We start from the raw sequence: 27,544 nt of genomic DNA, 5'->3' as shown, positions 1-27,544 counted from the left end.
GGATCCTATCGTAGGGTGTATTCGCCGCGCGTCTTTCTTCGACTTCTTGTTTTGATTTTCTTCTATTGTACTCGGCCAGATCTGACTCATATCTGATCCAAGCTTCCTTGCGCCGCCTAGCACGGCGTTGGCGTCCTTGTTTCAATTTGTTTCTTCTTTCTTTGGCTTGCTTCTGATTCTCGGTCTCACCATCGTGCCCCTAGATAAAGGGTGATATGTTGGACTCAGATTCATCCGATGACCTGATATCGGGTGCTTCTGGGGGGACCAATGGTGACTGAGGACGACGAACCATGAATACTTCTCGTGCGTGAATTGTTCTATTATCGGCGTTGGTTTCCACACTGTCGGAGTTGTTGATAACTTTAGTAGAGGCTTCAAGGTCGCAGATTGAGTCTCCTTCTTGGTAGGGTAGAATTGTTGTTGTCGTCGTGCCGACTAGTTGGGTACCACTATCCTCAGGAACAGAACCTGGCCAGTGGACGATGCAGTCTTGAGATGTTATAGTTAGTACGAGACCTTCCTGAGCTCCTTTCAGTGGCATTCTAAGCACCGGATCGAGGGATCCTTCGAGCCATGCCTAATAAGATTTTGCCATGTTGTGGAGTCCGAACGGAAAAGGACCTGACTTCTTGAAAGGACTCTGAGTGTACTCCGAGTTGTATTCTTGATAGGCCGAGGCCGCGCTCTGGAGCCCCGCCGGAAAAGAACTCGGACTATTCTCAAGAGAACCCTGAATGTTTTCCGAGTTGAATCCTTGATAGGCCGAGGCCGTGTTCTGGAACCCTGCCGGAAAAGAACTCGGACTATTCTCAAGAGAACCCTGAATGTTTTCCGAGTTGAATCCTTGATAGGCCGAGGCCGTGTTCTGGAACCCTGCCGGAAAAGAACTTGGTTTCTCAAAAGAACTCGGGTAAGACTCCATCTCGGATGTGGAGCCTGAGTTTGAGTCGGATGCGCAAAGCCGCGAAATCTGAGTTGGATCGGACATCACGAGCTGCGCGAATCTTCCGGCGAGTTGATCTGTCATAGTCGCCGAAATAGAAAGGTCTTCATTGTGATCTGAATCTTTGAGGAGACAGCTTTGGAGCTTGCCATTGTCGCCTGCCTCGCAGATCCATGAACCGAAGATGAAGGTTGATCCTATCGAGAAGATCATGCTGTCGAGGTCCGTCGAGCTCTCGGATGCAAATTCACCGAAAGCCCCTACCTGGCGCGCCAGCTGTCGATGTTTCACCACCGATAGCCTGCCATGGGGGTACCCAGGGTAGTTTGTTCGGGCTTCAGCATACGCAGAACTCGACGGTAAACGCAAGAGATAGTCGATTTATCCTGGTTCGAACCCTCGATTGTGATTGAGTAATAGCCCTATGTCTAGTCGGCGTTAGCCTTTGCGTTGGATTGATTGTCCTGTCCTGTCTCTCTAGGAACCCCGTCCTCCTTTACATAGTCAGGAGGCCAGAGTTCTAGTCGGTTTACAATGAGAGTCCCTAGTAGGATTACAGAATAATACTACTACTAGGATTACAAGGAAAAGAATCCTAGTTAGACTAGATCTTCTCTCTTCCTTGCGGGGTATCCCGTGGGTCCTGCATCGACAGTGCTCCGCTAAGGTGTGGCGGTTCATGAGTTGCCGATGACCCGGCGTCCTCCGCCTGCTATTGATCGTGAGTCACCATATAGACACGGTGACTCTCGTAAGGGTTGATCTCGTTGTCCGAGCCCTCGTAGTCTAGGTTGTGTTGGGAGGCTTGGTTGGCAAGATCCCCTTCCGGAAGCTGCGCCCAGGAAGTGAACACTTCCCGGCCTAAGCGAGTTAGATCGGGATCTTCGATCCTGGATAACTTGAGAGTGAAATCTCCCTGGTGCTCGAAGACCAAACTACCAAAGTGGATAGATGGTGGCACGTAGAGGGGTGACGGCTGACGGATCGGGGAATACGAGTGGAAATCCCCGATGATCTCAGATCTGACTGAGCTTGGTGGGATGGCGACATTGGAAGTCGTCGGATCCGGGTACCAAACTCCCTTGACGATCGGCATGATTGATCTTCGCGCGATATCCCCCTACCTGGCGTGCCTCTGTCGGTGTTTTTGACCGACAGATACTTGGATCTTCAGGAACCCCGCTTGGTGCAAAGAGCAATCACAATGGACACAGAGTTTATATTGGTTCGGGCCCTCGTAGGCGAGTAAAAGCCTTACGTCCGGTTACTGCTTCTTGTATTATGAACTCGGCGAGTAGCGATTACAATGTATCTAAAAGCCTAAGGTTGGATCAGATGGGGTACAACATGAGCCTGTCTACCTATTTATATCCGGGATTAACTTGCCCTACAAGCTAAGAATCACGCCTCCTTTGGAATCTTGCCGCAATCTTGGGGATATCCTTCCTGGAATAAGGCGTCGTATCTCGTCGGGTCTTCTATCCGGTGTCGGTTGTTCGGCCATTCTTGTAGTCGGGATACCCGGCTGTATAGCACCGACATCTAAATTCATGTTCTTTGTGTTTTCAGTTAGTAGGCTTATCTAAATGTTCTTTGTGTTCTGGATCTTTATTTTCTTCTCTTCTGATATGGTATGTACGCTAGAGATGGCAGGTTTAATTTTATGCCTAAACTCATGTCCATGCCCGCTCAGGTCACAAGTACTCAACGGGTCACCCATGCCCAAAACACATGGCACACCAATTCACCACCCATCAGCAAATCAGCAAATAGATAAATGCTTTTCCTGAACATTGCCTTTTCTTCTTCTTCCGGTAAATTCCCAACGAGAATACCGAATTGCAGGGACTTCATCAATAATCAATAATCAATTACCAATCAATCAATCAATTATATTATTACTATGATCAATAATGTGTCAGTGCAGGTGTACAGATGAAAATGGTACGGATATTTATCCCACCGAATAAATGTGAACATAGTTATTTGGATATCCGGGGCCTTTATCCGACCGAATAAATGTGAACACTTAATTGGATAGTTATTCAGATATTTTTCTGAATACGGATATTAAAACGGATACTTTATACGGTATTCGCCGGAAATCAGATAATCAAGGTAAAAATCGGATATATCGATCTGAGCCAGCAGTCCAGCCACCCTCCAGTAGTATATATAGTAGATGTACATTTTTCATCCTCAAACCACACGTCACGTGAACAAGGCCATGCGCCTAGTGTTTTCGGCCATCACAACTGCATCTGGTTTGGACGGCGGTACTGATGAGCTTTGTTTGTATATTATCTAAATTAAACCGGCGGAAGCAAAAAAAAAACTGTGGTCACCTCCAGCCCGAGAAAAAATACGACATCTATCGGGAGCCGGGCCAGAGTAGTTTACTACCGACACATCAAACACGAAGCAGCAGAGCTGTTTTTCTGCGCAACTTCCTAGCTCTGCGTGACACACACGCACACGTTAATCAAACAATTGAAAAATGAAAAGCTTACCTTTTCTCTTGTCGTGAACTGGAAAAGCTGTCTGCCTGCTCTCTCTCTCTCTGTCTCGGGTTACTATTTTTAATTATCTTGCTCCAATCTCAAGAGCACGGAACAGTATTGTATACATTTCTCTTTTAATTAATTTGAAGCCACCATTGCGAGGGGCGTGAAGATCCAGCTGCTGCGCGGCTCCAGCTACAGGGCTCAGACCAAGAACAGGCGGTGAATCTGGGTGAGCCCACCTTCACCTTGTTTTTTCCAACACAAAAATCAGCCCCGCTTACTAGTTACTCCTACCACTAATGCAAGCTGCTGTCCGCAGGCGGCACCCACACCGAGAGCTTGCAGTCCATGGAGCTGGTGGCGGGGGCGATGGGGAGGCTGCTCCCCAAACTGGGCGAGTTGCTCAAGGAGGAGTACGGCCTGCAAAAGGGCGTGAAGAAGAAGATCGAGTCTCTCTCACGAGAGCTCACGGTGGTGCACGCTGTCCTCCGCAAGATCGGCGATGTTCCACCGGACCAGCTCGACGAGCTGGTCAGGCTCTGGGCGAGTGAAGTCAGGGAGGCATCCTACGATATGGAGGACATCGTCGACACATTCCTCGTGCGCGTTGAAGACCCTAATGAGGCTACTGAGCCACACATGCTCCTGCGCCTCCTGAAAAGGGTGGGCAGGCTGTTCAAGAAGAGCAAGGCTCGCCACAAAATCTCTAGCCTAATAGATGACATCAAAGAGAAGCTTGAGGAGGTGGCAACAAGGCGAGGCAGGTACACACTTGACAGCATTGTCGCCAGCCCTGTAGCTGCAAACACCATCGACCCTCGCATCCTGAATCTATACAAAAGGGCGACGGAGCTTGTTGGCATTGAGGGACCAAGGGACGAGCTCATAAATATGCTGTCCCTAGGGGATGGCGACGTGGATGTGTCTAGTACTACAAAGATGAAGATCCTCTCTATCGTTGGATTTGGAGGGCTAGGCAAGACCACTCTTGCCAAAGCTGTCTATGACCATCTCAAACCGCGCTTCGAGTGTCGGGCTTTTGTTCCAGTGGGTCAGAATCCTGACATCAAGAAAGTCTTTGGAGACATTCTCATAACCCTTGATGAGCAAACTTACACTCGTCCCAAATTAATGGGTTTGGATGAAAATCAGCTCATGGGCAAACTCAACGAATTCGTCAAGGAAAAGAGGTACGAGCTAATATGATAACCGATTCATTAATCATTGCTACTCGTCACTGGCTCACTGCTAACAATAATTATAGCCGCTTTTAGATTATGTAGCTGCACAATTATTGGTTCTTTATATCTTATTTATTTTAATAAAGGAAAATGATTAAAGGAACATAACCGAAATGGTGATATACGAATAAAAAAAACTATAAATGATGTCTCGTATATTTATTTACCATTTCTTGTACTGTCTTGTGAATATGTAGGTGTTTGATTGTTATTGATGATATATGGGACAAGAAGACCTGGAAATTAGTCAGATGTGCTCTGCAAGAAAGTAATTGTGGAAGTAGACTTGTGATCACAACACGCATTTCTGAAGTTGCCGCATATGCTGATAAAGCTTACAAAATAAAGCCACTTTCTCATGATAATTCTGAAAAATTATTGTACGCAAGAATAGATGACGGTGAAGGAAAGTATTTCGATAGTCTTCCGGCTGAGACATGTGAAAGAATTTTGAAGAAATGTGGCGGCGTGCCACTTGCTATCATTACAATAGCCAGTTTGTTGGCCACTAAACCAGGAGAGGACTGGTCTGAGGTCTACAACTCAATTGGTTTTAGGCACAAAGGCAATGATGACGTAGATAATACCAGAAAGATATTGTCCTTTAGCTACTATGATTTGCCTTCATATCTAAAGCCTTGCTTGTTGTATCTAAGCATATTTCCAGAAGATTATATGATACAGAAAAATAGTTTGATATGGAAGTGGATAGCTGAAGGTTTCATCTCTAAGGAACAAGCAGCAGCAGCAGGGGTAGGATTATTTGAGCTTGGGGAGAGGTACTTTAATGAATTGATAAATAGAAACATGATCCAGGCACAGGACACACTATATGAAGGGTACGTTGATGCATGCTCAGTTCATGATATGGTTCTTGATTTGATACATCAACTATCGAGTGAAGAAAATTTTGTCACTGTATTGAATGGTGGTGAGCGACAGAAACTTCAGTGGAGCATTTCTCGCAGGTTAGCCCTACAGTGTGTTGAAGAGCACAACGTTGGCCAGCTGGTTAACATCGCTGTGGAGAAAGTTAGATCCATTTTTGCCAGTGAGTGTGATTTTTGTGCATTATGCCCACGCCTCCCATCTTTACGTGTAGTAGAAATTGTAGGATGTTCTGTTTTCAACAAAGACTGCTTCAAAAATGTGTCGGAGGATCATCTTGGGAGTTTACTTCACTTGAGGTACCTCAGACTAGAGAGTACCAATATCGCTCAGCTGCCTAGGGAGGTAAAATATCTGAGGTTTCTGCAAACACTGGATTTAGGGGACTACCTGATAGAGGAGCTGCCGGAGGACGTGGGACTTCTGACGCAACTTGTTTGCCTACGAGCTGATCATTGGCCAACAAGAGTGCCGGCAGGTTTGATCGGTAAGCTCACGTCACTGGAAGAGCTACGTATATTTTGTGGAGGTGAAGATGCTATAATAATGCAGTTTGTGGAGGAGCTGGGCCTGCTGAAGGAACTGAGGGTGCTCAAGACTGAGTTTCATGTTAGGATCAGTGAGAGCATCAAGAGTGCTTTGCTGGAGTCCCTGGGCCATCTGCACAATATCCAGGAACTTCAAATTGTAAACTATTCTCAAAGTAAGCACAGGGTGCAGCGAGGCAGGATCGCCCTCCTACTGTCGGCATCTCCGTTTGCTGAGTTTGGGCTGCTTCGAGTTCTCTGCACTGCCGGCGTGGATTAACTCGTCGCTTGCTCCAAACCTCTCCTATCTGAACTTGCCAGAGCTCAGTTGCCTCGTACTGCATTCCGGTGACACCAAGTCAGTAGTTAGCATAAAGATTCGTACAGATAGAGGTGTTGGCTACTTCCGCAAGTTGAGATTCTTAAAGATACTCGGTGACCCTCTAATAATACTATCATGCCAAGTCTTGAATCCCTTCAGTTTGTTGTCCATGTGCGGTCCCTAAAAGACGAGAACCTCCATCTTGGTTTTGACAAGCTGCTTGGCTTCCAGAACCTCGGAACAAGTTCGCTCCAAAGAGTCAAAGCCGAAGTGAACTGTGGAGGTGCCAGTATTTGGGATGTGAAGGAAGCGGAGGCTGCGTTGGAGCACACGGCCGCAGTCCATCCAGAACATCCCACCCTTCTAACCAACAGGGTAGGGGAGGAATATATGATCTCACGCTACCAACAGGTATGATGAACTGATCATGCATGCACATTTGAACTTGCTTTCAAAATTCAAATGCTACTGGCTCTGATTTACTATTACTTCCTATCTATCCTGTCTTTCTATCTTTATAATGGTCACAATAAAATGTTTATCTCATACATACAGTACCTACGGGGTTCAAGTGGTACAGGACTAAATCTAGCTAGCTCCTCTCCTTGGAATTATTATTAGTTCCAGGCAACATAGATTATCTAAATAAATAGTTACTCCGAATTAGGTACCGTACCGTGATAGTTAATGTAAAAATATCCCGATTGCCTTGTTTTTTCTTGCATGCATGTAGGGCCTGTTTGCTGCCTAGCTCAGATTCCGATTATCTGCTGCCTAGCTCAGATTCCGATTCAAACACGCAGGATTGCAGTAGCCATGCATGCATGTCACCAAGTTGGCCGTGTTGTCTCACAAATGCCATAGTCTGCCAACCGGTTGGCCGTGTTTGCGTGGCTCAAGGCAGATTCATTCATAACATTATGAACTGTGGTGTCTAATTACTGAAGGAACCACTACTACAGAATGGACTTGTTGTCCCGGGCGGTAACAGCCTTTAGTCCCGGTTACCGCGCCGGGACAACGATCCCGGGACTAAAGGTGGAACCTTCAGTCCCGGGTCATCGAGCCGGGACTAAAGAGGGACCTTTAGTCCCGGTTGGTAACACCAACCGGGACTAAAGGCCCTCCAGCCGAGCGAACCTGGCGCATCCTTTAGTCCCGGTTGGTAACACCAACCGGGACTAACGGTTCAACCTTTAGTCCCGGTTGGTAACCCCAACCGGGACTAAAGGTTCCTTTTCTTTTTCTTTTTTTTTGTTTAATTTGTTTTCAGTTCAGTTACACGTATTTGTTTAATATATAATATGTTTTTATGTACGTATTCTACGCTGCTAATATAAATACACGCATGCGTATAATTACATCTAATTCTCATCTTGAGCATTATTATATTCGAATAAAGTATGAAACTATATATATTATAGATATATATATATGTATATACAACACTTTCATAATCTTGTTCTCGAAAATAACGATATCAATAAACATTTAATTTACATCATTTATTCCTTAAGATCAAAGTAGAACTCGCCGTTGGGATTTAGCACTTTTTCTAGAAGATATCCTGCTATTGACTCTTGAACTGCTTTCAGATGGTCTTTTTGCATGACCCTTCGTTTCAACCATTCAGTCTTGCATTTGAAATAAAAGGAAAAGTATTAATACACATATATGTATATATATTCATTTAAAAATAAATAAAAATTGATATATACGTACTCTGAGGACATCTTCAGGAGTTCTTCTTATGTGCGCAGTGATAAATTCACAAACGTAGTATCCACACAAGTTATTTCCTGGTTCCTGCCGCAAACACCACTGTACGAGAAGAAGATTATTCTCATCATCTCACACGTAAATTGAAGTACGATATAGTAATTAAACACGTGGGGAAGTGTATATAGTACAACTTACTGGTATTTCAACTACATTAAGTGGTGCCTTGCAATCCTTATGATGTTGCCGAATAAACTCTTTCCAAACCCTGTGCGACCAATAATGTACGATCGTTAATAAATTATGGCAAAGTCTATTCAATAATAGTTGTGCGCGAGAGATCGAAATTACCCTTGGATAATGTCTATCATATCTTGGTATAGTGCCCGTTCTTTTCTCAACGAGTCAAAGATTAGTAACCGACTTGAGTTTAACTCAATGACAATGAGTATCCAGTGAAAACTGCATTGGTTTATACACACACGTACATGCATATAAGTTGTATTGATATTACATAAAATGTGTAGACTACATTATTATTAACACTTACTCAAAGTTGTACGGGAAAAGTATTGTTGTCTTGTCGTGCTGCTTCACGAAGAACATCATGATATTCTCCTGTGCTTCAGATACCCATCGCTCCTTGACAATAATACCAGTTTTGAATACGATATAAGGATCAATGAAGCCAACACTGGTGTCTTGTATTCTTTGGAGCTCTGACATCTGGAATCTGTATATAAATATAAGTTACATGTGAGGATAATTATATACACGTACGCATGGAAGTGAGTTTATTAAATAAAAGTAAGAATCACTTACAAACAAAAGGAGCTAATGATTGATTTGTCCAGAGCGTCCATGTGGTATAGTTGATGCAATTCTTCGAAACTAATATGTAAGATGTCATCGCCACGGAAGTAATGATGGTCTCTAAATCTGACAAAGATCCACTGCTCACCCCTGCCACACGCCTGCATGTACCACTTGTTGAGCAAGTACATTTGCGTACCCAATTCATTCAGAGCCGCAGGGTTGTACAGACTTTTGCCATATTTATAAGTCTTCCAGGTATCAACTTCCAGGTTCTGGATTGGAGCTTTGCCCGTCAATTGATCCAAGGTTAAACCAGTATCTTGAAAAAAAGCATTAAGGGCTTGAACCGACACTTCTCCAGAGTTGTCTGGTTGATAGACTTCTATGTTGGAACTATATTGATTAGCAACAACAAGATTTTGCATTGGTTGCTTCTGTTGTCCGAGCTGTGGGACATCCTTCCCTGATGCTCTTTTCCTTTTCTTATCTGCATCATGTGACTTCACGAGGGAGCGGTCATAGTCTGATAGTGGCGAAGGCTTACGAAGTTCAATCATCTTTTGCTTGTGAGCATCGACCTTCTGCCTCAGCACCTCTCGTGGTAGGTAAAAGTACGGCTTCTCCTTAAGCTTCGCTTGACTCTTCTTTTTGGTATCTATAAAAAAATCTTTCACTTTTTTGTCTTCTTCAGCTGCTATTTGCTCATCAGTTTTTTCAGAAAGTATTTCTTGAGAAATAACTCTTTTTCTCGGGGTCTTCTTTGCCGCCGGGACCTTAGACGTCTTTGTAGTGCGTCGCTGTGGAGGGGGTGGGGGCGGTGTTGGAGACCGACGTGGAGGCGATGTGGCCGGTGTTGGTGGAGACCGGCGTGGAGGCATTGGAGATCGTTGTGGAGGCGGTGGGGCCGGTGTAGGAGTTGGAGATCGTCGTGGAGGCGATGGGGCCGGTGTAGGAGTTGGCGATCGCCGTGGGGATGAAGTCGTCTCGCCCCCCGCGACGCTGTGATGAGATGGGGAATGAATGATTAGGCTAGGCTGGGGGGAGACCCTGCTACAAAAACAAGTTGTGTGTCAATTATTTTTTAAGCCAATAGAAAATTAATGGAAAATAATATTTCATTCACTTTCATTCGTACCTAGGGTGAGGTAGGGGAAGCGGTGGCGCCCCAGGAATGATGATGAAGCGTTTGCGCCATTGAATAAATGTCTTTTCTGCTTCTCCTAGTGTCTTCTCCCCATCACCGCCTTCAATGTCAAGAGGAACATTGCTGTAACCTTTGAGCACTCTATCGACCGAGACGCTAGCATATCCAGGTTGAATAACTGACCCATGGATTCTTGGTGTCTTCATTCGGTCTATTGGAGATACAACCCCGACAGCCACCATGATTGATGCATTATTACCATCTGGAATGTGCAGCTCACATGTTGTTAGAGGCTCGGTAATGTCATCAACAGGGAAACGCAACCCAGCGTCGTCTTGAATAACTGGCAGCTCCGTAGAAGCACAACTACTTTTCATCTGACCAACGGGGCTAATGGTGACTCCCGGCGTTGATTGCGATTGCATTTGACTCATTGCTAGCTGCACTTGCCTCTTGATCTCCTCCTGCATTCTTGCCTCAAGTGATTTTTCTCGTTCACGTGATTCAAGCAATGCTTGTCGTGACTCGTCAACAAATTGCTCCAATGCACGGATTCGTTCTGCCTCCTCATCCTTCTTTCTTTGGCGGCTTCTGTAGGTATCCTTGTCTGCTGGGAATGCGTGTAGCCACGGAACCGCCCCATAGCCTCTTGTTCGACCACCATGTTCGGGATTCTCTAGTGCATATGTCAATTCATCCTTCTCTCTGTTGGGCTTGAAAACACCACTATCAGCTTCTTCCCTAGCACGAGCTAGTCTCTGTGTTGCTCTCTCAATTTTTTGGCTGAAAATTAGCTTGCCAGTGTCTAGGTCTAGGCTTCCCCCATGAGCGTAGAACCAATTCTTCGCGCGTTGAGGCCAGTTCTTCTCTATTGTTTCAGGTATGATTCCCTTGGCAGTAATCTCTGCTTCTAGGTTCTGCCACTTGGGAATAGCACTCTTATAACCACCTGATCCCATGCGATGATGGTATTGCTTCTGTCGGGCATTCTGCTGATTCCTCATCACACGTTCCTCACTGTCTTGGGATGTCTTGTATTCTACGAAGGCATCCCAATGGGACTCCAACTTGACAAACGCCTTAGCATTGAAATTCGGCGTAGCATTCTTCAAGATAAACTTTTTATACAATGTCTTCTTCCAACTCTGGAACAATGTTGTCATCTTCTTCATTGTCCAATCCCTCACTAGCTCCTTTAAAGCATCATCTGCTTGTAATGTGAAATGTTGAGTGATATCTCTCCAAGCTAGGTTCTTGTCACGATCAGATACAAAACTAACATTAGGAGCGGATATCTTCTGCTTCCATTCACGAGCACTAACTGGGATCCTATCCCTTACAACGAACCCACATTGATTAACATATGTCTGAGCATGTGGTCCCAATGGTTTGCCGGTGTCGGTGTCGAATTCTGATATTATAAAACGGCCCTCTAATGGCTTTTTTGGCCCTCGGACTTTCCTACTTTTGTCGGTGGTTGATGTAGATCCAGAGACCGGCTACATGAGTAGAAACACAACGATTAACAACAAATATACGTACGCATGCATCTATAAGAGATGATAGATAATCGAATATACCTCGCCAGTATTTTCTTGCGCGACAATTTGTTGATCTTCAACCACCGGCATATTCAGGATATCCTCATAATCAACAAAGTACTGACTCGTGTCATCTACATCCACATTGGTGCCGGCGTTGATAATATCCGCCATTATGTCATCACTCAAGTTATCATTCGGAGCAGCCATTTGTATCTTCAAGATAACACATAGATAGAATTACTATGGTACATAATATAAGTACATGTGATAACACATATAGAATTACTAAATCCAATTAAATATAATAACACATAATATTTCATCAACATGGAAATAAGTACATGTATATATATACACATAGAATGATACAATGTATTTTCTTTCTCTCTCAACACATAGAAATAAGTGCATATGTCTATATATCTCTAGATATGCATGTGATACACATAGAATGTCTCTCTAGATACAATTTTCTCTCTCAACACATGAAAATAAGTACATGTATATATACATATAAAAATAATTAAGTACATATGTATACATATAGAATCTATCTCTAGATATAATATATATAGAGAGATAGAATATATAATTACTAAATCCAATTAAATAAATCTAACATGAAATTAGATAAACTAGTAAGATAATACATTTTAATCTAACATATATCAAAAACTATAATAAAAAACTATCTAAAAAAACTATCTAAATAAAATACTAATTAAATTTTAATACATTTAAATCTAATATATCAAAAACTATCTAAAAATAACTAAAAAACTAACAATAAACTACATGTACTTATTTTAATCTAATATACAGCCGAGACTTTGTAAAAAAAAATCTAAAAAAAAGCCGATCGAGAGCAGCAGATCATATCGAGTTCGATCGACGGAGGCCGTACGGCGTGGGCGCGCGGGAAGCGTCGGCGACGGATGGTGGGGTCGGGTGCGGCGGCGGAGACGGGATGTGGCGATGCGGGCCTGGAGAATGGCGCGGCCGGGCGGGGGTAGACGACGACGGCGGCGCGGCAGAGACGAGCTCGACGACGGCGGATGGCGCGGCCAGGCGGGCGGCTGAGCGACGGAGGCGAGATCGAAGATGAACAGAACAGACTTCGATTTATATAGCCTGCGACCCTTTAGTCCCGGCTGGTAACACCAACCGGGACTAAAGGGCATTTAGTCCCGGCTGGTAATACCAACCGGGACTAAAGGTCCAACCCTTTAGTCCCGGTTGGTCTTACCAGCCGGGACTAAATGTCCTTTAGTCCCGGCTCGTGTTGCCAGCCGGGACTAAAGGTATTTTTTGGCGGGCACCGAAATTGCCGCCCACCCTTTAGTCCCGGTTCTTGGTCTGGGCCGGGACTGAAGCCCTGAAAATTTTGCCAACCCGCCAGCGTAATTGGAAAGGCCTGGGATTTTATTTTTGTTTAATACTAGGTTAATCAATTAATTCCATAGCAACTTCAATACTTTGCAATATTTATTTTAAAAAATACTATTGATTAACTAATTATTTATTGTAAATAGGAAAATTTTGTAACCTAAAGTTTTTAATTTCTTTTATGAATATAGAATATAAATGTTACTAATACTAAGTATTTTGTTAATGCAAAAATATATTTCTAACTTAAAATTAATAAAACTAATATTATTCGATAGGAAATTTATTATCACATTATTGTAACGTCAATGTTTCAATTTTTTCTCGGTTTTTGACCAAAATTGACAGGAATTTTTTGTTGAACCTATAAAAATAGAGAAAATATAGTATTTTTTGTTCTACAGCTTTCTCAAATGAAAAAATGGCCTATATAAGGATTGTATATATTGATGAGCTTAACAAACTCGGTATTCAAAACTTTTCAATTTGAGACAATCTAGGGTCCCGAAAACTAGTTTGTAGGCGTCGAAATTTAAAAATCACAAATTTGAACCGTCCAAACTTTCTCAAATGGAAAGTTGACCAAAACAATAATTGTAGATCTTTTTGAGTTTAACAAACTTGGTATTCAAAACTTTTCAATTTGAAGTCATTTAGAGTTCATAATACTAGAGTCAAAGTGTTGTTTTTTTATTTGACCAAATTTGACTTGGTCAAACTTGCTCAAATGAGACACTAAATGACCTCAGATGAAAAAACTCTGAATACCAAGTTTGATCATCTCAGAAAGTTCTACAATTGTTACATAGCTCATTTTCCCATTTGAGAAATTTTTATCAAACACTAGTCACAACTTCTTGAATCTCATATATACTTTCTAAAACTATGTCACACACTTGTGAAATTTGAACTACATTTTATTCAAGCTTTCTCAAATGAAAAAATGGCCTATATAAGGATTGTATATATTGATGAGCTTAACAAACTCGGTATTCAAAACTTTTCAATTTGAGACAATCTAGGGTCCCGAAAACTAGTTTGTAGGCGTCGAAATTTAAAAATCACAAATTTGAACCGTCCAAACTTTCTCAAATGGAAACTTGACCAAAACAACAATTGTATATCTTTTTGATCTTAACAAACTCGGTATTCAAAACTTTTCAATTTGAGACAATCTAGGGTCCCGAAAACTAGTTTGTAGGCGTTGAAATTTAAAAATCACAAATTTGAACTATCCAAACTTTCTCAAATGGAAAGTTGACCAAAACAACAATTGTAGATCTTTTTGAGTTTAACAAACTTGGTATTCAAAACTTTTCAATTTGAAGTCATTTAGAGTTCATAATACTAGAGTCAAAGTGTTGTTTTTTTATTTGACCAAATTTGACTTGGTCAAACTTGCTCAAATGAGACACTAAATGACCTCAGATGAAAAAACTCTGAATACCAAGTTTGATCATCTCAGAAAGATGTACAATTGTTACATAGCTCATTTTCCCATTTGAGAAATTTTTATCAAACACTAGTCACAACTTCTTGAATCTCATATATACTTTCTAAAACTATGTCACACACTTGTGAAATTTGAACTACATTTTGTTCAAGCTTTCTCAAATGAAAAAATGGCCTATATAAGGATTGTATATATTGATGAGCTTAACAAACTCGGTATTCAAAACTTTTCAATTTGAGACAATCTAGGGTCCCGAAAACTCTGAATACCAAGTTTGATCATCTCAGCAAGATCTACAATTGTGAAGTCATAACATATTACATAATATCCGTCTCTAAAACATAATATATTAAACATGCATCATTGTATCATGCGGGCACAATAGTGAATTTCTTCTTGACGTATGACCCTTGGTTATGATCTTGTCGTAACCATGGAGTGTCTTCATCATTTAACATGATGGTTGGATCTTTCTTCACTATGAAGGGTGGAATTCGGACATTTCTTTCATAATCTTCTGACATGTCTGACTTGTCTTCAATTCCCACTATATTTATTTTCCCAGAAAGAATTATGTGGCGCTTTGGCTCATTGATCATTGAGTTCATGTCTTCATTTTTTCCTCTCTTTGATTTTGTAGACATGTCTTTCACATAGAACACCTGACTCACATCGGCAGCAAGGACGAATGGTTCCTCTTTGTACCCAATATTGTTGAGGTCCACTGTTGTCATTCCATACTCTTTGTCGACTGTTACCCCTCCTCCGGTCAGCTTCACCCATTGGCACCGGAACAAAGGGACTTTAAAATTAGGTGCGTAGTCTAGTTCCCATATCTCTTCTATGCGGCCATAATATGTTTGTATATTCCCATTTGGATCTGTTCCATCTATGCGAACACCACTATTTTGATTGGTGCTCCTTTTATCTTGGGCAACTGTGTAAAATGTATTCCCATTTATCTCGTACCCTTGGTACGTGAGGATATGCCACGATGGCTGCCTAGCCAACAAATACAGTTGCTCATCAATATTGTCATCGCCTTGACATTCTTTTCGCAACCAACCACTGAAACTTTCCATGTGCTGACGCCTAATCCAAGCTTCAGTCTTCCCTGGAAATTTGGATCGTAAGAACTCCTTATGTATCTCGATGTACGGATACACCAATGACGAGTTCTGAAGAACTGTGTAGTGTGCTTTATTGAAATAATCGTCTTCCATGCCGATATATGTTTTCTTCCCTAAAGTTCCTTTACCACTGAGTCGCCCCTCGTGTCGTGATTCGGGAACACCAATCGGGGCAAGGTCAGGAATAAAGTCAACACAGAACTCAATGACCTCCTCTGTTCCATAGCCCTGGGCGATGCTTCCTTCAGGCTTAGAATGGACTTTCACATATTTCTTCAAGACTCCCATAAACCTCTCGAAGGGGAACATGTTATGTAAGAACACAGGTCCAAGAATACTAATCTCCTTCACCAAATGAACTAGGATGTGTGTCATGATATTAAAGAAGGATGGAGGGAACACCAACTCAAAGCTGACAAGACATTGAACCACATCATTCTGTAGAGTAGCTAGTTCCACTGGATTGATTGCCTTCTGAGAAATTGCATTGAGGAATGCACATAGCTTCACGGTGGCTAGACGTACATGTGGAGGTAGAATTCCTCTTAAAGCAACTGGAAGCAATTGCGTCATAAGCACGTGGCAGTCATGGGACTTTAAGTTTAGGAATTTCTTATCTGGCACATTTATTATACCCTTTATATTGGAGGAGAATCCCGATGGGACCTTGATGCTGCTTAGACATTCAAACATGTTGTCCCTCTCTTCTTTGCTAAGCGTGTAGCTAGCAGGCCTTAAGTAATGACGTCCATCATCTATCTTCTCTGGATGAAGATTGTCTCGTTCTTTCATGCCCTGCAAGTCCTGGTGTGCTTCAAGTGAATCCTTTGGCTTCCCGTACACACCCATGAATCCTAACAGGTTCACACAAAGATTCTTTGTTAGGTGCATCACGTCGATTGCGTTGCGGACCTCTAGGACTTGCCAATAGGGTAGCTCCCAAAAGATGGACTTCTTCTTCCACATGGGTGCGTGTCCCTTAGCATCTTTGGGAACAGATTCACTGCCTTGTCCCTTTCCAAATACTACTTTCACATCCTTGACCATTGCGAGTACATCTTCCCCGGTTCGGTTATGAGGCTTCTTCCGATGGTCTGGCTTACCTTTAAAATGCTTCCCTTTCTTTCTTACTTGGTGATTCAACGGAAGGAATCGACGATGGCCAAGGTACACGACCTTTCGACATCTTTTCAAATATATACTGTCAAGGTCATCAAAACAATGTGTGCATGCATTATATCCTTTGTTTGTCTGACCTGAAAGATTACTTAAAGCAGGCCCATCATTGATTGTTATGAATAACATTGCTCGTAGGTCAAAGTGTTCTTGTTTGTACTCATCCCAGACACGTACACCTGGTTTGTTCCATAAAACTAGAAGTTCTTCAACTAATGGCTTCAGATAGACATCAATATCGTTGCCAGGTTGCCTCAGACCTTGGATGAGGATCGGCATCATAATGAACTTCCGCTTCATACATAACCATGGAGGAAGGTTGTAGATACATAGAGTAACTGGCCAAGTGCTATGACTAGTGCTCTGCTCTCCAAAAGGATTCATACCATTTGTACTTAAGGCGAACCTTAAGTTTCTAGCCTCATTTGCAAACTCTGGAAATTCCCTGTCTATCGCTCTCCACTGGGACCCATCAGCTGGGTGTCTCAGCATATTGTCTACCTTACGGTCTTCTTTATACCACCGCAACAACTTTGCATGGTCTTTATTTCTGAACAAACGTTTTAAGCGTGGTATTATAGGAGCATACCACATAACCTTGGCAGGGATTTTCTTTCTAGGACGTTGTTCACCCTCGACGTCACCAGGATCATCGCGCCTAATCTTATACCGCGATGCTTTACATACCGGGCATTCATCCAAATTCTCGTATTCATTGCCATGGTAGAGGATGCAGTCATTAGGACATGCATGTATCTTCTGGATTTTTAATCCCAATGGGCAGACAACCTTTTTTGCTTCGTACGTAGTGGTGGGCAATTCATTTGGCTTCGGAAGCATCTTCTTTATGAGGTTCAATAAATTCCCAAATGCCTTGTCGGATATACCATTCTTTGCCTTCCATTGTAGCAATTCCAGTGTTGTACCCAGCTTTTTTTGCCCCTCTTCGGCCGTCGGGTATAGCAACTTTCTATGATCCTCAAGCATGCGCTCGAACTTAACTTTCTCTTTTTCACTTTCCCATTCTTGTTGTGCATCACGAATGGCATCGCCAAGAGCATCACCGAGATCATCTTCTACCGCTACCTCTTCTTCATCTCCCCCCATTGTAGTATCATCAAAGGCACCATACTGAGCAATAATGTCATCAATGTCTAAATCTTCTCCTTCACCTTCTTCCATCATGACCCCGCTTTCTCCATGCTTAGTCCAACATATATAGTTTGACATGAAACCTGACTTAAGCAAATGTGAATGAAGACTCATTGAGCTTGAATATTCCTTTAAATTCTTACATAGGGCACATGGACAGCACATGAAACCATCCCGCTTATTTGCCTCGGCCACACCTAAGAAATAGTGCAAGCCCTCAATAAAGTCTTGGGAGCGGCGATCGGCATTGTACATCCAATGGCGTGACATAATCTGTATTACACGACAAATTATGAAAACCTTGAACATAATTTAGTATTTTATTACACAACATAAATGACACACACACGGTTGATTAATTAACTAAGTCTGGCTACAACGTAAGCAATCCCAACTATCACTAAACAAACTAAAACTATAATGCACTTCAGTAACATAATTATTTCGTGATCGTACGCAACTAAAACAGACAAATCATTCTTCTGTTGAATATCAATAAGCTTCTCCTGCTGGCTCACTGTCTCATCAGCAGCAGCCGCTACCTCAAGCGCACCCAAATTCTGCACGTATGTAGCATAATCTTCCTCCCAGTACCAACCATCGCATCCATTGCCCTCCCACTGTAATTAAAGCCAAAAAATATTTAGTCAAAAATATTCAAGAAAAGCAGGTCAATTAGCCATAAAGATAAAATGCATAAGAAACTCACATCGCGATCCGGGCACTTGTAGAAAACACGGCCCTTGTTGGGTCCCTGTCTCTTGACTCGGTACTCCATCACAATCTTCTGCTTACACTTGCCGCAGATAATGAGAGGGAGTTCTGGCCTTAGTCGTTTCGCAACCGAACAAGAGGCCGATGATCCGGTACCAGTTGTCATCTACTTTCTATACTTATTTTTGCAAACTAGTGTAAATTTCATATTTTCTAAAATGATATATTTAAACAAAACTAGTACGGATTTCACATGTTTCAATAAATAACCACCCGTACTAGTTGACCTTGCTTACGTGATCATCTCGGCTAGCATTTCTCCACCGGACGGCACCGTACTTGGCCAAGGAAGAGCTCCGATTCTACGAGAAAGAGAACACGGTCTTCCACGACCGTTGCAGCTCTCCCCCGTAGCATCAAAGTTCCTCCTTGACGTCCGTTACCGCTCGGCAGAGAACATGTTGGCCGAGCTGAACACGGTCCGCAAGTTCAACTAGTACGGATTTTCTATAATTTTCTAACTATTTACTAAGTTTTTCATTTCATGGAAAATTTAATTCTAAAAAAAGGCATGATTTCTAAGTAGTTCATTTCATGGAAAAACTAATTCTAAGTGACCTGCTCGATATCGACGAGCTCGCGGACGTTTAGGTTGCCAAGGATAGTAACATTTGTAGATGACATTTGTAGGTCTGAAGTTATCAAATATCCATCAAATTATAGCTCAAAAACATGTTTCAATAAATAACCATCCGTACTAGTTGACCTTGCTTACGTGATCAACCCGGCGAGCATTTCTCCACCGGACGACACCGTACTAGGCCAAGGAAGAGCTCCGATTCTACGAGAAAGGGAACACGGTCTTCCACGACCGTTGCCGCTCTCCCTCGTAGAATCAAAGCTCCTCCTTGACGTCCGTTACCGCTCGGCAGAGAACATGCTCGCCGACTTGAACACGGTCTGCAAGTTCAACTAGTACGGATTTTCTACAATTTTCTAAGTTTACATATAAAATCATAATAAAGTCCAACATATAAAGTTACACATGCATCTACATCGCAAAATGAGATAAGCTACTGATAAAACATAAGAGGATTAAGTTTGTTACCTCCAAAATCGAAGAGCAACACCAATGGAGGGGGAGAGAGCAAGAACAACAGCAAGCTAAACAGAGGCAGTGAGTTTGAATGGAATGGCTCGGGCTCGGGGAGGAAGAAATGAGCTGAATTATAGGCCGGGATTATTAGTCCCGGTTAGGGGTCCAAACCGGAACTAAAGATTAATCTTTATTCCCGGGGCATCACCCAAACCGGGACTAAAAGCTTTAGTCCCGGCTGGTATTACCAGCCGGGACTAAAGGTTTACCTTTAGTCCCGGTTGGTGATACCAGCCGGGACTAAAGGCCCCTGCCCCGCGGACGACCGTTGGGCAGGGACCTTTAGTCCCGGTTGGTATTACCAACCGGGACTAAAGGGTCCTTTAGTCCCGGGGGCAAAAAATGCCGAGGCTAATGCCAAATTGGGACATCATTCTAAAGTCTGTTCTCTAGTAGTGAACGTAATTAGAAATGCAAGGAAAAGCACTCAGTTTTTTTTTCCGAATACGCAAAAGATTTGCGTATCATTGTAATTAATAAGAAGAGTTTAACCGTACAAACGACACGCTTCTGATGAGCGCGCTAGGTGGTCTTATAGCTATGACTGGATCTTCCTAGCTGACTATTACAAACCTTGATATTACATAAATGGTAAACAACCGAACTAAGAGCACCGCAGCGACCTACGGAGCTAGACGTCTCCGCTGCTGGTTGCGCGACCCAACTCCGCCATCCGAGAAGAACATTCTTCTACCAGCCTTGTTGTTGGTCGCATGGAACAGCTCGTCCAGAGCCTCCACTGGGCTCGGCATCAAGTTCCCTGCGAATATGCCGTCGTATGTTCCCTTGGACACAGATGAAACTATAGCTGTCGACGGCACGATGCCCATCCTCTGCATGAGGAGTACCTCGCCTCGCTTGGAGGTCGGTATGCGCGCTAGTGGCTTAGCGGCAATCCGTCTGCTCCTGATTGGCAGGGGCCTTTTGTTTGCCGCCTTCTGCCTTGGTGGAGTGGCGATTAAGGGCGACCTTCGCTTGAGCTGTACCTCCTTGGTAAACCGTGCGAGACGCCGAGCGGCCTCGTGCGGTGTGGGCGTCGCATTGCTAGGGTCGGGCGTGGATTGGCTATCTGGCTAGCCGTCCTTCATCGACGTAGAAGGGTCGAGTGTGGCTTGGCCATACCAATGGCCGTCCAGCGTCGATGTAGAAGTACCCACCATGTGCTTGGCCGGCTCGAACCCAGGTGGCTAGACCTCAATGTCATCCCCTGGCACCACAGCACCCACGACAACGGGCTGCTCCATCTGTGGAGGCATGCCCTGCACAAGCGACGACGGAGGCAGGTCCGTCGTGCACTGGGGACCCATCGCTGGAGAACTGGTGTCCACCACTGAAGCTTGAACCTCCTGAGAGACGGTTGCCGTAGCATGCAGGCACCCAGGCGCTAGTATGACCACTTGTCGGTTCTCGACGAGCGAGGCGGCAAGCTCGTCCAGCATCGGGTCGACCGAGACGAGCCAAACGGGAGGCCCTGCGCCCTTGCACAACGCCTTTGCCGGCGGATCTGGCTCGAGGAAGCCACGTGCGGCAGTCGAAGTAGTGGCATAGTCGGCGGGACACCCCCTGCGCCGCCGGCGTCGTTTCCGGCATCGACGGTTGCCATCGGCACACCCTACGACTCCCTGTGCGGTCCCATCCGAGGTCGGTGAACTGCCGAGGGGTGCGTGCTGGGAGGGAGTCCACAGAGGCGCTCCAGCGTCGGAGGTGGCTGCGGTGGCGGGGCGCAGCGTCGTTGGCGTTGGAGGCGACATCCTAGCGCCGGCCGTGGTGGTCACGGTGGTGGGGCCCGATGTCGGCGACGGCTAGGGCAGACAGGGCGCTCTAGCGTCGGCTCCCGTGTTGGTGGGGTCCGCCGGTCCAAGGAGGCTCCCATCGGAGGCGCCCGCCATCACCGGGGGGCGGTGGCCTGCAGTGGCGATGACAGGGCGCAGGCGCGGCGAGGTTGGGGTTGGCCGTGTAGTGGGATGCCGGTGGAGGGGCCCGACGTGGGCGGCGTCGGCGGCTGTGCCACGTGCTCACGCGTGCCCATGCACAGGAGAGGAGAGGAGGGGTGCGCGGATGCAGGGAGGTGGGGGGAAGCCGTCCCCTGCAGCGGTGGCGCGGGCGGAGGCAGCGGCCACGTAGCCTCGGCGTCCGCGCCCACGACTAGCAGCAAATCCGGCTGGTGGGAGCCGAGTTTGCCAGAAGGGGAGGGGAAGGGGACCACTGGCGGCGGCGGCGGCGGTAGGTTGGGGGTAGTGCGGGCCTGCGTCGCTGGCTGGACTTGTGGGGCTCGAGGAGGGAGTAGGGGAGGGGGCCGCCGGCCCGGGGATGGCGACTGGTGGCAGCGGTGGCGGGGGGGGGGGGGGGGGTTGCGGCCGCCAGGGGTCGCCAACCCTAGGGGAGCCGACTCATCCTCGAAAAGGGAATATTGTCTTTGTTTTTTTGAAAGAAAGCTTGTATCTTTGTTTTGGTTGGAATGTGTATGTTGTGTTTCTATGATGATGACAGGGAATTCATGAGTGGCCAGTCGAGTGTGCACGTGCTTTTTTTTCTTTTTCCTTGCAGTTCAATATATTTGTATTTATTTGCTAACCATATCGAACAAATGGTAGGCATGTGTAGCACCCGGTTTTAAGAACAAAACCAGATACGCACCATATGTGAGCCCAGGAAGTCAAATCTCACATATAGCTACAAATAAAGGTAATATCAAAAGACAATGCTTAAATACATAGTGTATTAGTATAAAGATTGTAACCTCAGAGTATAGACGGCGGAAAGACGACTCCGATCTTCAGGTGAAGACTCCAAATCCACAGGGACAACTGACTGGTTGATCACAAGCCTATTTCCTCCAAACTCTAGCAATCTGGTACCCATCCGGAATTTTCATCCAAACATTTGAAAAGTAAAGCAAGCGTAAGTACATGTCGTACTCAACAAATATAACATGGGGTTCATGAGGCTCAAAAGGCTGACACTGGTTAACTGCGATTAGCTTTTAGTGAGTCATGATTTTAGCAAAGGAGTAGCAACAAGTTTATCACAAGCCCATATAGATACATGATCAGGTAAACATGAATAATGAATAACATAAACAATTAACCATTAGTGAGCATCGTCATCATCCATATCATTAGTGTTCATCATCTATTCCGTAAATGTTCCAAGGCCGCTCGTGACCGTGAGCATGGCTGATATACCAGTTTTACACTCTGCAGAGGTTGTACACTTTCACTGTGAGTCGTGATTTACCCTTTCGCCCGAGGTAGCTAATCTCTTGACCCACTTCCAAGGAAGGTCGGCAGGGTTCACTATGAAGCCTTTCAAAGGTTCGTCTAACAAGTTAGGGCCATTAGATTCACTCGGCAAATAGATGTAGAGCCCCCCTTCCCGATGGCACATTGACACGCAGCCTATACACATGGGGACAGAGGCCGCACTATATCCGATTCGTCAAGCCATTCTTATGCCAATAAAGGTAACCACTAACAAGCTAGAAAATGTCCTCATACTGAGCTAAAGCCAGAGCCATATAGCCCTCACAGCTGTACTGTAAGTCCCGGATGATCACTTACAGATAAGTCCTTAGGGAGAGGAATCTAGAGCACCATAAAAATAGCCCAATGCTCTAGCCCCCTTGTTCTATGTTGCTAAAAAGCATCTTTTAGTGTTTATTGCATATAACATTAGTCAAGTTACAAGATCATGATCTTTAATTGAGCACTAGCATCATACTACCCAATGCAATACCCCATAGGTAACAAGGCACAGGTAACAAAGTACTAGGAAATCCTTAGTGGCAGTCAAGGTAGACACATGCAGTATGAATTAAATGATTAAAGATGAATAGGACAACAAGGAAGATCCCATGCTATACTTGCCTTTTACACTTGATCAAACTTCCTCATAATTTGCTTCTGGTTATCACCTTCCGGTCTTCATCGCTCACAAACGATTCTCGTTCTACTCATAGCAAGCACCACGCATAGGCAAACATACAAGCAACAAATAAAAGTAACTAAGAACAATTCACCACACGAGAGAAACAACATACTAAAAGAGAGCTCGTCACTACAGTCACAAGATCACAAGAAACGTCGAGAACGGAACTACCGTTGAAAGGAACGACTACCGGGAGATTTATATTATAAAAGTAAAGAAAAGCCTACCTGCTTGATTTATTTTAATTTAGCAAAACTATATGAAGCATGTTAATTCAGATTAGATAAAACATATTTTAATCCTAAAATCTGGGTTAGACTAATCATATTTTAGTTATAAATATTATTATATAGTTTAGGCAAATTAAAGTTAACCGTGCAACAAGAAAGTTTCATGTGAGAGCATCTAATTTAGTTTTAACATATGAAACGTGTTTAACCTTAAGTAGTTTATAATTTAAAAACACGTTCATGTCAGTAGTAATCAAATTAACATTAGTATACGAAAAGGAGAATGTTAAACCCTATGTTATTTTTAATTTAGAAAGATATTTACATAACCTTCAATAATCAAATTAATATTTATTTACGAAAGATTGATGTTTACTTACATTGCTTTCAATTATACAAAATATTGCATCCATATTAATCAATTTAATATTTAACTCAAAACACATAAGCTCGTGACAGACCAAACAACGTCAATAGGCCGCGATCACGTCATTATAAATTCCGCACTTGATCGCACTAAAAACAAAGCTAGGAGAGTTTTAAAGCTGTAGCTAATTATTTAAACAAAAAGACCATACAGGAAAGAATGGATTATAGGAAAAACGTGAAGGATGTATGCGTACCGTACTTGGCTTTTCAGGCATGCATGCCGTTCGCTGGCTTATTTGGGTACACCAGTATGGCCGGCCTAGCTTGCAAGCTAGAGCATCTCGGTGACTCAGGCAGCACGACGCTGGGTCTCGGTCGGGCGCAGGACTCGGAGATACGTACAAGAGTGTTGCTTGGGGCACTTACCGATGGCCGAGAAGCAGCGAGGATGACCGGGCTGGGCAGCGCGGCGGCGGCGACGACGACGGTGGGGGAAGGTGGGAAAAATATAATTTACTACATGAGGGATTTTCTAAACTAGGAGCTCCCCATACGGTAGTTTTGGTGTGCTTTGCCCAAGGGGTTGGTTGATATATATAGGAAGAAAAACTCCCCACATCTACATCAACTAGCGATATGGTACTAATTGATGTTGCACCATCCACCTGCACTAATGGGCCTAAATAAACATTAAAGCCCATTAGTAAATAAATGCATGGGCCTTTAGGATTTATTAGGAATATTGCACATGGGCTTTGAGCGTTGGGAAAAATGAGAGATTTATTATTTTTGGAATTAATTAATTTCATGGATAAAATAATTCTAGAAAAGTCCAGAATTAATATTTAAGCCACGAAAAATACTCCGAGACCTCCGAAAATTTGGGGAAATTCCCGGAGACACTTTGGAACATGATGAACCCAAATAAAGTATTTGGAGCTCATAAAAAGATTGTTGAGAACTTGGAACATAAAGATTAACGTGAAGGAGGTAGGAATTAAATTCCAGAAAGAAGCTGGAAAATCCCTAGAGATAGATATTCGTCTCCTAAACGTATAAAAAAACACACACTTTTGCACATAGAAACATGAGGTGCGACCGGCATGAATGCAACAAACATGTTTCTACCTTATGATAAATTTTAAATTAATGAAAATTTTTACTTTCCTATGTTTTCATGTGCTCAAAAATTCAAAAATAAATCATTTTAACTCTATTTTCAAAAGTGGCAAATTTTGGGGTGTTACAGCATGTATGGAAATGAGCGACGCCCCTGAGTTAGTAACCAAGGCCAGGAAGTTGGCGGACGACATCGTTGGCTCAGGACATATTCAAATACTGCGTATGCCAGATCCGACCGCATCTTCATGCAAAGTATGTTCAGCAACGTTTGCATGTACATCTTCCAGTTAAATTAATGAAAGGAATATCACACATCAGTATCTGTTCGTGTGCTTATGATTTTCATGACATAGCACACACCGAACAATTCGGTAGAATTTAAGACTGTTATGTTCATATTCAGAACAGTATATAATTCTGATAAGCATTGTGTTTTATTTGTTTTCTTCGTAGGTTATGCGCTTGTTGTACACACATAATGGGGTGGCACTTTTGGCTCTCAGCTCCAATGCTGTTCATAAGCTGTGGAAATGGGAGCACAGGGACAAGAATCCACGTGGCAAGGTTAGATAGGACCACTAGCTTAAGATTTCAACAATGTAGTTCTGTTTGGTTGTTTTCTAAAAACCATCCATCATTACTTTTCGTTAGTCGTCCAAATCTGTTCCACCTGTACTATGGCAACCGGAAAATGGCATTCCAATGACAAACGACACCATTGATGGCAATGACCCTAAAGAAGCAACAGCCTGCACTGCACTATCCACAAGTGACAACTATCTAATTTCTGCTTCTGGTGGCAAAGTCTCAATGTTCAACATGATGACATTCAAGGTATGTCTTCTTCAGTTGTCTATAACAATAAGTAGTTAATTCCATGATTGATCTCTTACAAATCATGCATGACAACTTCCGTAAAATAATTTTTATTTCGTAGTTGCACCATGGCCTTTCTTTTGGCTTCACTGATCTTGTGCAATCTCTCATATATAGGTCATGATTACTTTCATGGCACCTCCACCTGCTGCAACTTTCCTTGCACTCCACCCGTTAGACAATGACATCATAGCTATTGGAAGGGAGGACTCTTCAATTCAAATCTACCATGTCGTCATAGACAAAGTGAGTATTAAACGTGAATCTATCATCCCCTGTTTCCATGAATCTCAGAGTATTGGCAAAACTCATTATATATGGTTCTCACTGGAAATGCAGTAATGTACCCATTGTAAAATAATGTGCTCTCGTTTCAGACTATATATCCTCTCATGTTTTACTTATGTATTAGGATCATGAGATTGTAAATGTTGTTTTACATATGATCTTTTTGACATAACAAATTATGTATTTTTTGCGGGCTTTGAGCAGATACCACAAGGTACACATATTACATAGCAACTTTGTGGTAGCTCCCGTCAACAATATGAAGAGTAGTAAGTACCTCATGGTATATGACCCAAAAAACCTTCATAAACCATACATATGTTGTTAGCTCGACATTTAAAAATTTGAGAATTTTTAATGATAATGGATTCTTCCTATGTGAAATATTATGCTTAGTGTACTAATTACCGTTTAGTTTATATTTAACATCAACGTGCCAAAATATCAACTTATCTTAATCGAATTGCACAGGTTACAACTGTGCTCACGGGTCATCACAAAAAGATAACTGGACTAGCATTTTCGCAATCAATGGAGGTGCTTGTATCTTCAGGTGCTGATGCTCAGGTGTGAATTCTAATATATATAAAAATTAGGACTAGCGATTTTGTTTTTGCTTATAAATTTAAGGGATGCTGAATTAAATACAGTCAAATGTTATGTGTCGGTGTTTTGTGAACCGACCAGTAAATTTAGTGCCGCGCAGCTCTAGGAATCGATGGAAGCACTCAAGACATGGGGAGATTATACTGGTTCAGGCCGAAGCCCTACGTCCAGTCTCATAGGGGTTTGAGTTCGTGTTTCTCGGTTCAAGTGCTCAGTTGGCTTACAATGGGGGTGCTCATAAGTGTGGGTTTAGAAGGGAGAGGACGAGAGAGAGAGAGAGAGAGAGAGAGAGAGAGAGAGATCCCTCC

General features: G+C 43.4%; 3 protein-coding genes across 4 annotated transcripts in view; 2 read left to right on the top strand and 1 right to left on the bottom strand.

Moving 5' to 3' along the window:
• The first annotated feature begins 3,584 nt into the window (after positions 1–3,584).
• On the top strand, positions 3,585–6,553 carry LOC136518477 (disease resistance protein Pik-2-like). 2 transcript variants are annotated; one of them, XM_066512136.1, is made up of 3 exons: positions 3,585–3,679; positions 3,770–4,640; positions 4,889–6,553. In XM_066512136.1, exons 2-3 carry the CDS (start codon positions 3,799–3,801, stop codon positions 6,384–6,386), a joined length of 2,340 nt encoding a protein of 779 aa, XP_066368233.1. In that variant the 5' UTR covers positions 3,585–3,679; positions 3,770–3,798; the 3' UTR covers positions 6,387–6,553. The 2 variants fall into 2 exon arrangements, with proteins under 2 accessions (XP_066368233.1, XP_066368234.1); XM_066512137.1 differs by lacking the exon at positions 3,585–3,679 and having other exon boundaries at positions 3,704–4,640.
• A 189-nt stretch (positions 6,554–6,742) lies between these two features.
• Positions 6,743–27,544, top strand: part of LOC136515394 (protein TOPLESS-RELATED PROTEIN 2-like) — a 75,786-nt gene continuing 54,984 nt past the window's right edge. The window contains exons 1-6 of the mRNA XM_066508994.1: positions 6,743–6,839; positions 25,594–25,718; positions 25,920–26,030; positions 26,118–26,300; positions 26,460–26,588; positions 27,102–27,173. Coding sequence (XP_066365091.1) covers positions 25,599–25,718; positions 25,920–26,030; positions 26,118–26,300; positions 26,460–26,588; positions 27,102–27,173 — 615 coding nt within the window. The 5' untranslated portion in view covers positions 6,743–6,839; positions 25,594–25,598. The remainder of the gene's footprint in view (positions 6,840–25,593; positions 25,719–25,919; positions 26,031–26,117; positions 26,301–26,459; positions 26,589–27,101; positions 27,174–27,544) is intronic.
• LOC136518480 (uncharacterized) lies at positions 7,934–18,334 on the bottom strand. The gene is made up of 7 exons (XM_066512138.1): positions 17,203–18,334; positions 16,367–16,806; positions 8,970–9,303; positions 8,698–8,880; positions 8,361–8,415; positions 8,151–8,270; positions 7,934–8,062 (listed from the first exon to the last, which is right to left on the bottom strand). The coding sequence occupies exons 1-7, from the start codon at positions 18,255–18,257 to the stop codon at positions 7,934–7,936; spliced, it is 2,316 nt and encodes a 771-aa protein (XP_066368235.1). The 5' UTR covers positions 18,258–18,334.

Source organism: Miscanthus floridulus, chromosome 17, assembly GCF_019320115.1.
Source record: "Miscanthus floridulus cultivar M001 chromosome 17, ASM1932011v1, whole genome shotgun sequence".
Classification (NCBI taxonomy): Eukaryota; Viridiplantae; Streptophyta; class Magnoliopsida; order Poales; family Poaceae; genus Miscanthus; species Miscanthus floridulus.
This window is presented reverse-complemented; position numbering and strand designations above follow the sequence as displayed.